The sequence below is a fragment of the Cyprinus carpio genome, chromosome B25, assembly GCF_018340385.1.
Source record: "Cyprinus carpio isolate SPL01 chromosome B25, ASM1834038v1, whole genome shotgun sequence".
NCBI classification, from domain to species: Eukaryota; Metazoa; Chordata; class Actinopteri; order Cypriniformes; family Cyprinidae; genus Cyprinus; species Cyprinus carpio.
In genome coordinates this window covers 21,821,313-21,837,859 of record NC_056621.1, presented here as the reverse complement: position 1 = coordinate 21,837,859, position 16,547 = coordinate 21,821,313, and the positions used below count along the sequence as shown (strand labels likewise).

Genomic DNA, 16,547 nt, shown 5'->3' with positions numbered 1-16,547 from the left:
CCAAATCTCTCGGACCAAAACAAAGACCATTTTTCAACGTCGTTTTTTTTGGTCTAAAAGAAAGCCATGACGGGCCGACTTTATTTAGACCAGAAAACAACGTCCAAATGACGTCTGGTGCTGGGTGGGACACATCTATCGCTGTATGTTTGTTTAACATTTAAGCTAGCTAGTGCGCTGAAGGTCGGCGACTTTTCACCTATAAAACATAAACTTGCTGATTTGTACTAGATAAAACCAACACACCAGTACATATGCATAGATTATTTTACCTAATATGAAGTGTGCACTGCAAACACGAGCATTATTTATGATCGTCTCTGTCTAGTCTGTACGCCGTATTGCATTCAACCACAATTGTCTTCTTGATTTCTGTGAAGGAATGTCGGCCGGGATCCGGTGAAACTTTAGTTTTAAACCAAAAGTGCTGTTCCTTCTATTCTGTCATCCAAAAACACAACAAGACGACATTTTAAAGTCAAAACCTCAAACTTTTAGCGCGCCTGCTATGAGTTCTTCCTTATGTTTTGCCTCCAGCTAGAGCGGTGACGTCACAGTGACGTAGGCGATTAAGGGGTCTATTGAATTACTCCAGTGAATCTGGCCAATGGCGTTCAAGCGCGTGAAATATGAGGGGGCTCCCACTCTATATAAAGCAGCGCTTGTATGTCATCCATTCAGAATCTTTTCCTTCAGCCAACCTACTATCAGAAGCAAGAAGCCTATCATCAAGAATACTCACCGTGATCTACACACTGCAGCGGACACGCCTTCACTTCCCTGCTGTGTTCCGGTGAGATTCGGACAAGGATGACCTTACGCGATTGCCTCTCCTGCACGGAGCCAATTAATCTCTCCGATGGCCACGAATCGTGCATCTTTTGCCTGGGTCATGCCAACGCAGAGACAGTACTTGGGGGGTCAGACTGCCCAATATGAGATATAAGCCTTTGGACTATCAAGCTCCGTGTTACCATCATCCACGGTGATGAACTCGCCCAACTAGCCCTGCCGTGCTCTTCCTCTGCAGCCTCTTTTGAGCCAAGGAGTAAAGTGCTGCTTTCCGATGTGGATCTGTCCGAGTCAGGTGACGAGCTCGCGCTGGCTCAGTGCCCACACGCTCCTCACCCACCTGCTGCAAGTCCCCTTCCAGTGCGCTTAATGACACTCAGGGACGTGGGAACTATATTGTGAGGGGGGGGGCGGGATTCTTTGGGGGTTGGGGGGGGGGTGTTAGTGTAGACCTATAGTAGGCTGTGTTATGTATCCTGATTGACTTTATGATTAGTTAAATCTGTTTTGCACATGCATCGCCACAGAGTTAACCATTTCAGACAGTACAGGACAGCCTCTGTCTCGTTCACTTCACGTCTGTGGCCGTTACGCACAGCTCAGTGTGGCCCAGGCACGGCGCCAGGATACCGGTTTTGGATGGGCCAGACCAATCGTGGGTGGGCCTTAAATTAAAATGTGTTAAATTAAAAAAAAAAAAAAACCTTTATCCCAATCACTGCTTAACCTAGTAAATAGCCTGTTATAGTATATAACAGGCTATTTATTACTGTTATATTATCTGTGCGTATACATAATATAGATTTTAATAGCTTGATGCTCTTTAAATATTTTGTTGCATTGTTAAAAGTTTCGGTGCATAGGACAGACCTATCCGCGATCGCTCTCCAAGGTTCTGACCAAAGAAGAGCGCTTTGGAATCTCCATTACGCATTAAACGCATCATACCTGGGCTGCGTTTCCCGATAACATTGTCTCTTAGCGCGCTACGAAGACTCTTCAGGTCAGGCCCGGCTCCAGATATGAGATGAAAGGTGGGCCAAATGATATCCCAGGTGGGCCGGTCGGATATAACTTTATATATATATATATATATATATATATATATATATATATATATATATATATATATATATATATATATATATATATATATATATAGGTCTCCAAACAAAAAAAAAATCGAGTAAGGAGCCATTCATATAAGAAAAAACTTAGGAGCCAAATAATATTTTTAGGTGCCACAGAATAAACGTGTTTTATTTATTTTACGATTATTATTATTTATTTATTTATATTTCAACATTTCAATCATACTGTCATGTGTTTATGTCTCATCTTTTCTTGATTTTATCAGCATTTTAATCCATCTTGTAGATGACCTGGGAACTAAGGTTCACTTAAAGTGGGAACTAAATGTCTTTTCCAGCTTGAAATCTACAGTCACAAAGAATTGTTCATTACACAGAATCTGTATCAGTATCATGGAACAACACTTGGCCACTGAGTGTAGCTTGGGCTCCTCCTACATGAGACATTTCAGTAAGTTGTACTGTAGGACCTCTTATAAAATAGCCTACCTTTTGATGTTAATTCATGTTCATTATGTACTATATTAGTAAAGAGAAAGATTAAATAGGTTCACTTGCCCTTGAACTGAGGCGCTAAAGCGACCGTGCCTGCCCCATTAAGGAGCGCCAAAACTATTGTTTGAATTTCGTTATGAATTCGGAATAATTTTAAAGCTAGTACTTTTTATTAAAAACTGGACGGCAGTTGCACTTCAAATAATGAAGTTCACGCATTAAAAGAACACAGACCAAGATCTTGTTTAGAAGAAGCCATATACGAGAATAGATAATCGGACTCCCAATCGAAGTATGTGGGAAGTCGTGGCCTAATGGTTAGAGAGTCGGACTCCCAATCGAAGGGTTGTGAGTTCGAGTCTCGGGCCGGCAGGAATTGTGGGTGGGGGGAGTGCATGTACAGTTCTCTCTCCACCTTCAATACCATGACTTAGGTGCCCTTGAGCAAGGCATCGAACCCCCAACTGCTCCCCGGGCGCCGCAGCATAAAATGGCTGCCCACTGCTCCGGGTGTGTGTTCACAGTGTGTGTGTGTGTTCACTTGCTCTGTGTGTGTGCACTACGGATGGGTTAAATGCAGAGCACGAATTCTGAGTATGGGTCACCATACTTGGCTGAATGTCACGAAAAGAAAAAGAAAAAAAAGATAAACGAGAATTGTTAACGATATTGCCAATATTCATACAGCTGACAGCTTTACCTGTTCTAGTTTGTTCAAGTTGTGCACGAAATAGACGCTGTATTTTCTGCACTTTCCCTTTACGTCTCCGTCATTTCTCTCTCTCGTGCTGCACAGCGGAGCTGCGTTTATCAGACTGTGTGCGTCAGCACTGATGTGCGGCAGAGATCAGGACTGTCTGAAACTCTCTGTTTCCACTAAAACTTTGATGCACATCGTCTGTTTAATACGTGAACATAACAAAAGATCTGATCGCAAATCAATTAGGAAAAAAGGCATTACATTCAAATGTTTAAGTTATAACATGTAAATATATACCCAGATAGCAATAACACTCGGGCTGATTCTGGCTGAAATGCGCGTCTCTGTCGGTTCAGTCTCGGCATCGGTGAGAAGATAATGGGCCAGAGCCGCGCCGACTCTACAAAACACTTCTGGCTGACAGACGGCTTTTTCTCCATGGGCCGATCTCGGCTGAAAGCTGCTGTACACGCGGCAGGTCCACACTCGGTGTAGTTGTGTGTATTAACCTTCCGTCCGAGTTCGTTTTATCACAGATGGGGCGCTGCTAGAATGAAGCAAATCATCCGCCTGATAAAACTTTTTTAGAGGTTAAATCCTGAGGAGCTTTCGGCGGGTAGTCGCCAGTGGCGACCTCAGCAAAAACATCACTCGCAAATTAATATTTATGGTCGCAAATGCGACTGTTTTATTCGCAGTTTGGAGCCCTGATATAAATAGATAGATAAAAATGGTTGACATGTTTATTTTTACATTCTCTTTTTGCATTTGTAATTTTTTTTTTTGACCCCTTAACAGATCTTGTATCAATTAAGTAACTTTAGATTTGATAAAAAGGAGCAGTTCTTTTAATTTTGTGATTGGCTGTTATGTGGTGTGGGGCCAGGGTGGGCCAAGCCTCTGATTAGGTGGGCCAGGCCCACCCTGGCCCCCCCGTGGAGCCGGGCCTGCTTCAGGTATAACTTAACTAAAGGTATACTACCACTAAAGGTATACCATTGCTAGGCGTCTTCAGGGGTATCATCCACTCGCGAGGCATAGGCGCTGAAAGGCAGAGGCGCTGGCGCCCTCCTAGCAACGGCGCTGTTTTTGGTAAAACATTATTTCGACGACTTCATTAAGTTTTGTTTTATAGAGAAAACTCTTTTTAAAAGATATTCGTTTTGTATAAATTGTATCTTAATTTTGATCAATGTTTTATCAATCAATTGCCAATATTTAATAAATAAGAAGCAAATATATAGCAGACAATGTAATAACCTTAGTGTAATTGACAGAATTACTAAAAAATATTTTGCTACCTAAAAGTTAAAGATTTTTTGTGTCACGCATGCATGCATGTCTATTTCCCTCATATTAAATATAAAACGCATGTGGACTGATATTTTTCCAATGTCTGGACTCCTTTATTAATAGAGTATATAAACAGACGTTTCAATATATTGGTATTAAATGCATTTTCTGAGAATTTATATTTCAAGTTTTTACTGCAAATGTCGAAATGCGCGCTCTTTGGTCCATCAGTGCTTGAATCACTGATCACATTAGAATAAAATATCTCATAATAAAATACAAAATCGACTGATTTATGAATGTATATGCATAGTTCTCATCAGTCGGAAATACAGATAAACGCTTTCATTTGTTGTATTTTTGATCCTGAAAGAAAACAGAACAACAAAAGAGCGAATCATATGCCTACATGGAGTCTGTACGTGTTATGCTTCTTACGCGGACTTTTGGGACTCAGTTTTGAACTGGTGTCAAGGCGCAATGAATGAAATACACAAATGGTAATTAAATAGTACCCCTGAAATGAACGAATGAATGATGATCTGCTTTTATGTAATTTTTCCTTTTTTATTCAGAATATTCACAAATGTGTTAGCTATGGCATGAAATATCTGATATTCCGATTGTCAAATACATGCAAGTGGAAGTGTATTGTTGTTGAAACCCCTTTATAACGATCGCGTTAGTTGAGCTGTATGCGCGATATAATTTTATGACACAAAATTTTGAAATGTAGGCTTAAATCAAACACATTTTAATTCAGATTCTGTATATATATATATATATTCCGTATATATATATATATATATACATACATATATATACATACATATATATATATATATATATATATATATATATATATACGGAAAACAAAAACAACGAAAAAAAAAACAGCTGGCTGACCCCTAGAGGGGTGGGGTGGGGAAGAGAGGGGGGGCGGCCGCCCTCCCCGCCCCCCCGTTCCAACGTCTATGATGACACTGATCTCCGTCCCTCCCCTGGTCCACAAGATATGATGTCTTTCAGTGCTATGGAGGATGCTGAGGAAGAGGATGATGCCATTTTGGCGGCAGCGTCTGCAAGGGAGGAGTGGTCCAACAACCCACTGGATTACACTGACCAAGGTGTTTGGATGAGCTCGGTTTGGAGTGGGCGCCTCCTGCTGTACCGGCCAGAAGCTGTCTGTACGAGTAGTACCTCCAGTTGGACCACGGCTGGAAGGACACCCCGCGGAGCCCCAGCCCCTTTTTCCCGGAGGTGCACAATGATATAGCAAAGTCATGAAATGTGCTGCCGCTCACCAGTCAAATGCACAATCCGGGATCCTCCCTCCTGTCTTCTGTGGACTGACCAAGTAGGGTACGTTAAACTTCCCCCTGTGCAGGCAAGGCTTTCTCCGAGGCTGGCCAGGCAGCTTCAGCACTGCACGTCATGGCGATACTCCAGGTGTATCAGGCCAAACTTCTCAAGTCTCTGGATGAGGGTGGCCCCGGACCCTGAAGTCTTCAAAGAGCTCCATTAAGACTACATAACCAGCTCTCAAAGATATTAATCTGCACTAAAATGCTATTCACAACATTGTCTAATGAAATGAAATACACATATGATTAAGACAATGGCTCTACTATTACTTCTACAATACCATCAAGAAAAATAAACAAAAAAACAACAGAATATCTTTTTTTAACTGAAAGTGCTGCTCCTCTCTGAACAGAGCAGATGCAGAGAGAGAGGTGTGTGCTGGAAAGCAAGACCTCGCGCTCGTGCGGCAGTACCGGACAGTCTCAGAGACTAAATAAGGTTTGTCCAAGAAAGTCGCTAGATTTGTCGCTAGTCTCTTTTTTTGGAAAAAAAAGTCACTAAGGGGGTCTGAAAAGTCGCTAAATCTAGCCACAAAGTTGCTAAGTTGGCAACACTGCAAAAACCTCAAAAAATAATATACGACCCGCCAAATCCAGGCCAAATCACAGAGATGTTGATTCGCGTGTGACTAATATTATCACAGGACCTTGGTGTTTGGCGAAATATGGTAGGTCTTTTGCGGGGGAATTTTTACTTTACAAATTACAGACATAGCCGATTCGCACGGGATTAAGATCACAGACAACCTCCACAATTACTACAAATGACTGGAGGTCACCAGGTAATACTAATCCCGTGCGTATAGGGCTAAAGATGGCGCCAATGGAGAAGAGCGAGTCAGCGTTTGACGGGAACTTTTCAAACTGCTAGTGGATCCCTGCGCTTCAGCCAATAACAGACAGGTCTGACTCGGGTGCAAAACCAATCAAAACTTCCAGTTCAGCTGCGGGGGCGGGCCGTTCAAACCGCGCTATGCTTTGTCTGTCAATCACCTGCGTTGTCGATTTGAATCGAGTGGTGGAACTATGATGTCACTTTGTAGGCAAAAACCCGGAAGCGAGTTAGCATTTTTGCACTTCCGGTTCCATCGTCCCAGAGTCAACGGGTTCTTTGAATGGGATTTTGGTTAAATCCCCAAAATAAGGACCGTGGTTCACACAGGCTCAAGATACTTTCACGTTTTGTTCTACGACATAAAACACACCAGTTACACCCCATTCGTGATTTTTTTAAACTGTTACATTTCTTAAAAAAAGACGTTTGCTAACAAGTTGCCAAGTGGGACTATAGGCACTGTCGGAGACATAAAACGTCATCATGCCGAACAGTTTATCAATTTACAGTATTTTCCAGTCGTAGTATAATTTGTAATACAATTAACAGTAGAATAACCAATTGTTTCCCGCATTTTATATTGTTGGTCGTCTATGGGTTTTTTTTTTTTTTTTTTCAAAATGCAACACAAGTGTTCAGATAGAAGATGCTCGTTTTATCGCTTTCCTACTGATGCAGAGACGTAAAGTAAACTCATATTACGATTATTCCATGTAAACACCACATTTACTGGCTTAGTCACGGTGAAAGTGAAACTTTAACGATGCATAGTGCTTAAAGTCACGTTAAATTTAGAAAGCATATGAGGATTTCCTAGAAGCAAGGATAAAATAACATTTCGTGTACCTACCCTAACAAAGCTGAAATGTGGTACTTTATTCACTAAAATAAGTTTAATCTTACCATATCCAAAAATTTCCTCACTCTGCTGTTATTTAATAGATTAAATGCACTAGAATTTTATTGAATAGTATATGGAGACACATTTTTTAATTAAAATATTCATGTTAATCAAGGATTTATTGACTTTTAATGCACCTTATTTCAAAATGTACATAAATACGTGGTTTCATATGTCCTTTAGTTATGATTATTTCATTTATTCACTATAGTATTTATTGTTAATGTCTCATTTCAGTATTCGTTTGGCACTAGTTTTGTATTTATTCCAGTTTATATGAAAAGGTTCATGTAGCGTGGATTCAAATTCATATACAGAGTAAACCCTTTTCACTGAACACGTTAAAAATAAGTTTGATAAAGTTGTGGGAAGCATGGTGGTGGTGACGCTGAAGGCGCGCGACAGTGGAGGTGCTGTAGTTCGTTTATAGCCTAAGTTTAGAAAATAATCTCTATCAACAAAACTTATAAATCAAAATAAATAAAACTTAACATGTGAAGATTATCTTGATGGACAAAACGTGTAAATTTCATGAACTATGGTTGAACACAGAGCTTATTTTTTGCGATAATCCAAAAGCCTGTGGAAAAAAATCCTATAGGCTTATTGTCGAGGGAACCAGTGTCATGCTAACAGCCGATCCGCCTACAGAGTGACGTCATAGTTCCCCCACTCTATAGCTGTAGCTAAAAAAAAAGTAATTTCAGGTCATTTCGAGGTAATAAATATAATATATGAATAATCCGGTGCTAACTGACATAACATGTAATACAGCATAGAAAATATTCTGCCTTATCATGTTTGTATAAACCAATCATAAAATTGTCATTAGGAAAATACAGAAAAAAATATTATAGAATACAAATTATTGGTTTTATCATCCAGCAGTGTATTTGATTTCTTATCCAATTAAAATACATAGGAAAAAATAAAGCCTGTCAATTAGACAAAGGTTTTTTTTATTTCTCTCCCCCATTTCTGTGTTTTCTCTGCTGTACACATCCTTGTGTAAGTGTTCTCTAGCCTGTTGATTTTTATTCATAGTATTCAGCTAATAAGGAAATATTTTGCAATAAGAGTTAGAATAAATGTGAATGATATCTAAGATTTTTCATTTTTTCATTAATTGTTATTATTATTTTTACCTTATTGGAATCAAAATTAGGAATTGACAAGAACTGGAATCATAAAAATTCAAATGATGCCCAACCTTATCCATACACCACTTTATTTTTACTGGCGCATTTCAATTCGTTTTAAACTGTGGGATTACAAATTTATAAAATGTTAACTGAAAAAGTTATATACATTGTGAGGTAAAAAGGATGACATTTCTAAAAGATCAAATTATGAAGCTCAGGTGTCTGAGATAATGACCTTTTGTCTTCATCCTATTCCTTGCCATTTGGCTTTTAAAGCTCAAGGCATAGCTGTGCCTTTTGTCTCTATGATAATGTGAAGGTATCAGCGATACTGTCAGGCACCTCTTATTTAAATGACACTGTTATACTGATAAGATCAAAGATTGGAAAATGGCCAGCATCAGGCCGATCCCTGTATTCAATTTGCATGCTTTGTTTAAATTGTTTCCACCTCTACTGTATGTATCCCTCCCACTTGACTGTATAAAAACTTCAGCAGTAACCAAATCACTGCTTTGGTTAGACTTTTGATGACTGCAGTGCCATCCAGCGCGTTCTCAATAAAGAATTCTGCTGAAGATTACCCAAGAGTCTCCTCGTCTTCGCTTCTGAGTTTCCAACAAAACCCTTTCTTTTCTTTTAAACCCTCACCCTCGCTTTATCTCCGCACCATCCCATCGTTGTCTGCTTTCAAGAGTCAATTTAAATATATATCTTTTTAATATGTACTTTGGATAATGGCTATATGTTGTATACATGTTTATATTGTATTTGTGTCTATATCGCTTGTGTGGATACTTGTTATATGTAAAGTGACGTTGAGCTAAGAAACTGCTTACCTCAAGCCCTTATTCCTTCCTCTTTCACCACTTCCACTTTTTTTCAGCACACATAAAAACTACAAATGTCGAAGTGTGATTAATTATGCTCTTCTTGTTCACCACTAGCACATGCTAATGACGTTTTATTCTTCTATAGAAACGTAGCCTACGAGTCAATAGGTTAGGTGTCATCATCGTACAGTCTACATGCATGTTGTACCCAAGTACTGCAGTATGACCAGCGATGATCTTATAGGATTGCTAAAATAGTGCAGTGTGTAGAAGGTAGGAGCATTAACACTAAATGACCTTCCACGTAGACAACAGAATATGAGGGATGGACAAAAGGCCAATTTCAGAAGAGCCAAGAGACCAGGGCAGGGCAGTATGGGTGGAGTAGATCAGCCAGATATGGTGCTGCAAGACCATTTAGTGCCTTAAATGTTAGAAGCACTAACTTAAAATTAATACATGATGCCATGGGTAATCAGTGAAGATTACTGATTTAGATTGATCAGCAGCACCACACGGATGTGTTTTCTACATTTATTTACTCTTTGATTTGAACGAAAACAACATCCATGTGGTGCAGCTGACACAGAACAGCATACGCTGTCTGCGTTCAGTGGATACTCTCCAAAATGGCACTACGGTGACACAGAGAAGAATTGCTGAATAAAGTCATTATTTTTGTTTTCTTGGTGCACAAATAGTATTCTTGTAGCTTCGTAAAATTACGGTTGAACACCTGATGTCACATGGATTATTTTACTGATCTCCTTGCTACGTTTCTGGATGTTGATCGTGTTACTTACATTGCGGTCTATGGGAGGTTCTGAGAGCTCTCAGAACCCACCAAAAATATATTAATTTGTGTTCCGAAGATGAACGGAGGTCTTACGGGTTTGGAAGGACATGAGAGTGAGTAATGACAATTTTCATTGAGGTGGACTAACCCTTTAAAGTACTGCCTCCGTGGTTGAACGTGTGCACAGAATAAGTGAATAACCTTCTGGATACTGCTTCTTTAGATTAATATGCTTTATTAGGTCTGTTGTTAAAAGATAAAAACTTATTTTACACTTGGGGAAAGAAAAAAATAATCTGCATAGAGAGAGAACACATGAAAAAAACAAATCTGGGATTTTACATTAAGGTTTACGTTGAGCTGACATTTAAAAAAAAAAAAACATACATACAAAAGCAACACCGCTGTATCATTCGTACAGAGTTATAGAGGCGACTGATGTTACGGTGTAACCTAGACATATGAAAACTTTGAAAGCTCTTAAACGGAGAAGATGGGTGGCTCTTAAAAGAGCCGTTGGGGTAGTGGACTGAGATTACACTCTACTTGGAGCTGGTGTACTTGGTGACGGCCTTGGTGCCCTCAGACACGGCGTGTTTGGCCAGCTCTCCGGGCAGCAGCAGACGCACGGCGGTCTGGATCTCTCTCGATGTGATGGTGGAGCGCTTGTTGTAGTGAGCGAGACGAGACGACTCACCGGCGATGCGCTCGAAGATGTCGTTGACGAAAGAGTTCATGATGCCCATCGCCTTAGAAGAGATCCCGGTGTCAGGATGAACCTGCTTCAGCACTTTGTACACGTAGATAGCGTAGCTCTCCTTCCTGGACTTTCTGCGCTTCTTTCCTCCTTTAGCGGCGGTCTTAGTGACGGCCTTCTTGGAGCCCTTCTTAGGCGCAGACTTCGCTGGTTCAGGCATGATGATGCAGACGAAATAATGATTATGACGAGCCGGACAGAGACATTTATTGACTCGCCTATGCTAATTTTCAAGGAGATATAGCTCCTTCTGATTGCGTGTTTTCATAGACCGAACCCATAAACTCGTATGTGATTGGATAACTCGAAGTATCACGAGCGGGACGAGGACCAATCACAGGCGGTGAATTTATAGCCCCACCCACAGCTCCGTGTTTGAACGACATCAGTCGATACGAATACATTTCCCGCTCTTTTTGTTATTCTGTTTTTAGAAAATAAACGCGTCTCAAATATCATACAGTGCACAGTTGCCAAGTCAATATATATATATATAGTTGCTTGTTAGGAAAATCTGAGAAGCGACTTCGTTTCTTTACATTTAAGTTTACCATTTTCTCCATTGCATTGATTGACTCTCTATCTGCTCACAGTTAAAGGCCAGTTAGTGCGATAATATATAAGTGCTGTAGCGTAATTCATGTGATGATAGTAGGCGTAATAGAGTGATGACTTTCTTTTAATAAGTTTTTTTTTTTTTTTTTTACTATGTTTTTGTAATGTATTATCACGGGATGTAATAAAAAAAACAAGTAGGCTTATAGTAATATATACAGTATGCATTCGGTTTTAATATATTTTATTAGGCTATAAATATGTGACTATGTTACAGCTCCCCTTTGAAGCTCTTGTGTTCTTTTCCTTTTCGTCTCTCTAATCCTGTTCTGCTCAAAGGTGATCGAAGAGGATTATTTTTCCCACTCTGAAGTTTTTCTTATTAGACAAACGTGTAGTTTCAGTTTAATATGTTGCAGGCTCATTTGTTGGTTATAAATAATTGATAATAAATAATAATAAACCAACGAAAAAAGGCTTGTTTTTGTAGCTTCGGTTGCTTATTTGTCTCGCGAGAGTTGGCAATATTGATAGTGTATTTTTAATCTCCTTAATAGACCCATAAAGAGAATTTGGAGAAAGAAGAGCAAAGACGATTAACGTTAGTCGCTTTATTTTTTCTCTGTTATCCTGCCAATTTCATTTCTGCTCTAACTTAAATATCATTGCTGTCTGATTGTTTTGTCTTTATTTTATTTGTTTAAAATCACTTCGGTTCAAAGAAAATGCTAAACAAGCAAATAAAACGCCACGTAAGACAAAAATAAACATGCTCGCATTCTGTGCGTTTTTGAACAAAAATACATATGAGCTTCAGTTTTGATAATCCCGTGTGCAAAAAAAAAGATTCATTAATGTTTTTGTAGTAGAGAACATTCTTTTAACTTGAGTCTTTAAAACAACAACAGTACTTCAACATTAACTCTTTATGTGACAGTGTGGGTGGCTCTTAAAAGAGCCTTTGGGGTTTTGTTGAGAACAGTAATGTGTTTATCCTCCGAAGCCGTACAGAGTGCGTCCCTGTCGTTTCAGCGCGTACACGACGTCCATGGCGGTGACGGTCTTTCTCTTGGCGTGCTCGGTGTAGGTCACAGCATCGCGGATCACATTCTCCAGGAACACCTTCAGCACACCGCGGGTCTCCTCGTAGATCAGACCGGAGATACGCTTAACTCCACCGCGGCGAGCAAGACGACGGATGGCGGGTTTGGTGATGCCCTGGATGTTATCCCGCAGAACCTTACGATGACGCTTAGCTCCTCCTTTCCCGAGTCCTTTACCACCTTTGCCTCTTCCAGACATGCTTAAAACACTTCTTGTAAACAACAAAGAAGAACGTATGCCGTTAAACGCTCGGAGGGAGGCCTTTTACATTTGCTTACAGGACCTAACTGAAACCCACCCCTTGTCACATGGCGCGCACCCCCACTCCTGCTAGTTAGAGCGGGAAAGAATATGGTTTATAACCCCAGCCTTGATCTAACAATGTCTGCCCTGTTTCTCGTATGAAATGTCATGTTTCCAAAGGATTAATTTGACAAAGAAGATCTTTAAAATCACATCCACATAGTATTTACATGTTAAGCGTTTGGGATACGCTTTGACTTTCATATAATTATCATCTTTATGGTTGTCTAGAGCCGCGCTCCATCATTTGAGCTGCAGGAACGCGCACCAAAGTAAACAGAGATCAAACATTTAATGAGCTGTTCTCAGTTCCCCGTAAATAAACATCTGTTGTAACGAAACTACCTCTACTCACACAGTAAACACAGCCAGATACATTTATGACGGAGTTTTGTATAAGTAGTTTACAATTTATCCCCCGGTTTCACAGACATGGCTTGAGGCTAGTCCCAGACTAAAATGCATGTTTGAGGTGTTTCAACCAGCGGCGGCTGGTGGATTTTAAAATAGAGGAGGCACACTAATTGTATTGGTCTGGGATCACTGCCGATTATTATTATTATCATTATTATTATTATTTGCTTAACCTCTTAAAAATTGCTTTTTTTTGGTTGCTTTTAGTAAGAAAACGTAAAGAAAATGACACACATACAGCACAATAATATAATTTCACTTACCTGGCCTATCACTTTAAGCAAACATCCATCCCTTCTTAAAAGTCTGTTAAAAGAGAGCTGCCTGTTGCACCATTAAATTAAAGGGATACTCCATCCCAAAATGAAAATTTTGTCATTAATCACTTACCCCCATGTCGTTCCAAACCCGTAAAAGCTTTGTTTGTCTTCGGAACACAATTTAAGATATTTTGGATGAAATCCGGGAGCCTTGACACTGTCCCATAGACTGCCAGAAGAGCGGTGTACGCTTTTCTGTGTCAGCCACACTGCTCTGATGCGCTGTTTTCTTTCAAACCAAAGCGTAAGTACATGTAAAAAAAAAAAAAAAATGTATCCTTGTGACGCGGCTGACACAAACAAGCCTACGCCGCCTGCGTACTGCTCAGATTTGTCAAAATGGCGCTACGCTGATTTGGAGAGACACAGAGGAGAGGAATTGTTGAATAAAGTCGTTATTTTTGTTTTCTTCGTGTACAAAAAGTATTCTCGTCGCTTCATAACATTACGGTTGAATCAGTGATTGTAGATGGACTATTCTGACGAGGCTTTTCATACCTTTTATGGACCTTGATACTGTTATTTACTTGGCAGTCTATGGGACAGTTACAAGCCTCCCAGTTTTCATCAGAAATATCTTAATTTGTGTTCCGAAGACGAACAAAGTTTTTACAGGTTTGGAACGACATGGGAGTAAGTGATTAATGACAAAATTTTAATTTTTCCCTTTAAGCTGACTGCTGTTGCCTTTGTCCAGCTTAGGCGTGTTCTCCCTTTATTGTAAATTTGTATATATACTGTTTGAATGACAGCTTGGTAAATCTGTTGGCAATCAAATATTCAATATTGCTACTCATCATAAGTATACTTGGTACATTATCAGCGCAGCGGCAGACGTTCAAACTAATATCATGTAATTTACGTATCTATGATGATTGGTTGATATAGCCTCCCTTACGAGGTTTCTTTTCTCAACACTGCTCAGCACCGAAAGTGAACACTCGATGGTGATTGGCTATTTTTTTTTACACCCCCCACCCTTCTCTGTCACCTAGAGTTTTTTAATTATATCAGCAGATTTGGCACATTCGCGATAGTTACGGTATTACAACTGTGAAATTAAAGACAAAAAAAAATACACATTCTGAGACATTAACTGAAAATAATTATGAATTTTATTAACATGAAATCGTCCTCCCATTTTCACCTCAAAATTATGGGGAAGTGGTGCCTCCCCCGAGGAGCCGCCAGTTTTTTAACTGAAAATTTCTTGCTCTGACATATCTTAAAATATGTCAGTTCCATTGTTCTGTCTCAAGATGCACACGTGTAACGTTTTCTTCTAAAGCATTTTTATAAAAGCTGCTTAAATATCAGTATTTAACTGAGGCCTAGTCCTGACTTAAGCTAAGCCCCGTCTGTGAAACCTGGTCTTTGAATTAACTTAACATTTATGAAATTGCACTTGACTGAATAATATTTACATGTAGTTATTATTAGAAGTATAAGAAGTTTTATTAGAGGGGGGGGGGGGGTTGTGTGCATGTATGTGTGTTTTGTTTCATTTAGTCAGAAAAGTTTGTCATTGGGAAAGTTTAACATCGGTTACGTTTTGCTTGTGCGTTTATATGTTCTTTGCAGTAATGGTAAACTAAAATTGAATAAACGAATAAAACTAAAAACCCAGACAAAATTCCTTTAAAATATTATGGCAGTGTTACTCTTACTCGTTATAATCAGCGTTACGGCGGAAATTCTCTCGTTCAATGTGATTTTGATGGCTCTTAAAAGAGCCTTTGGGGTTTAGAGACTTGAAATCAGGAGTTTAAGCGCGCTCTCCGCGGATGCGGCGCGCCAGCTGGATGTCTTTGGGCATGATGGTGACTCTCTTGGCGTGGATGGCGCACAGGTTGGTGTCCTCGAACAGACCGACCAAATAAGCCTCGCTGGCCTCCTGCAGGGCCATGACAGCGGAGCTCTGGAAGCGCAGGTCCGTCTTGAAGTCCTGAGCGATCTCTCGCACCAGACGCTGGAAGGGCAGCTTGCGGATCAGCAGCTCGGTGGACTTCTGATAGCGACGGATCTCTCGCAGAGCCACGGTGCCGGGCCTGTAGCGATGAGGCTTCTTGACGCCGCCGGTGGCTGGAGCGCTCTTACGGGCGGCTTTGGTAGCGAGCTGCTTCCTCGGGGCTTTACCGCCAGTGGACTTACGAGCCGTCTGCTTGGTTCTTGCCATTGCTGCGATGCAGTACTTCTTTGTTTGTTCTGCGTTTATGTTACGCGCCTGCTTTTAAAGCATCATACGGCCTCGAGCTCATGGTGTCGTACGGGGCAGAGGCTTGTGATTGGCTGACGTGTGACGTCTGCGCGTGACTGCTAGCCAATGACTGCGCAGCTTGTTTTAAAATGGGGCTGTTCATGACTCCCTCTCAAAATGCTTTATTACTTTTTATGCCAGATTTCCTTTCAAGGATTTCTTATAATCTTTGTTTACTAGTGATGGGATTTATGGCTCTTTGAGGGGATTCGGATCTTCGCGATCCGTTCCTTTCAAAGAGCCGTTCAAAAGAACGGCTCTTTTTAAATATTTAGTCAGTTTTAAGAAGCCAGCTTGGGGGCATCTCAGTTTATCCTGGAAATAATCACTGGGAGGAATGATGAGGTGAGATTTGTAGTCAAATAATTAAAACTCAGATATCACACACCAATATCTGAGTTTGAATTATTCTGAAATATTGATTATTACCTCATTTGTCATGTGTGGACTATATTCCATAGGGTTGCACAAATCCCTCTGCTTAGTGACATCACTATTTTGGATTTACCTTTAGTACAAAGTGTGTGTGTGTGTGTGTGTGTGTGTGTGTGTGTGTGTGTGTGTGTGTGTGTGTGTAAAGCTACATTGACTTATG

The 16,547-nt window shown here is 40.2% G+C and overlaps 2 protein-coding genes across 2 annotated transcripts; both read right to left on the bottom strand.

The window, feature by feature from the left end:
• Nucleotides 1-10,615: 10,615 nt before the first annotated feature.
• LOC122134171 (histone H2B-like) lies at nucleotides 10,616-11,187 on the bottom strand. The gene has a single exon (XM_042753638.1). The coding sequence runs from the start codon at nucleotides 11,157-11,159 to the stop codon at nucleotides 10,785-10,787; it is 375 nt and encodes a 124-aa protein (XP_042609572.1). The 5' UTR covers nucleotides 11,160-11,187; the 3' UTR covers nucleotides 10,616-10,784.
• Nucleotides 11,188-12,495: 1,308 nt separating this feature from the next.
• Nucleotides 12,496-15,887, bottom strand: LOC109062897 (histone H3). Its single transcript, XM_042753646.1, has 3 exons — nucleotides 15,543-15,887; nucleotides 13,904-13,909; nucleotides 12,496-12,866 (listed from the first exon to the last, which is right to left on the bottom strand). Exons 1-3 carry the CDS (start codon nucleotides 15,869-15,871, stop codon nucleotides 12,545-12,547), a joined length of 657 nt encoding a protein of 218 aa, XP_042609580.1. The 5' UTR covers nucleotides 15,872-15,887; the 3' UTR covers nucleotides 12,496-12,544.
• Nucleotides 15,888-16,547: the final 660 nt, after the last annotated feature.

Excerpts from the sequence above, each read along its gene's own strand:
- LOC122134171 (XM_042753638.1), bottom strand. The coding sequence starts at position 11,159 with ATGCCTGAACCAGCGAAGTCTGCGCCTAAGAAGGGCTCCAAGAAGGCC.
- LOC109062897 (XM_042753646.1), bottom strand. The coding sequence starts at position 15,871 with ATGGCAAGAACCAAGCAGACGGCTCGTAAGTCCACTGGCGGTAAAGCC.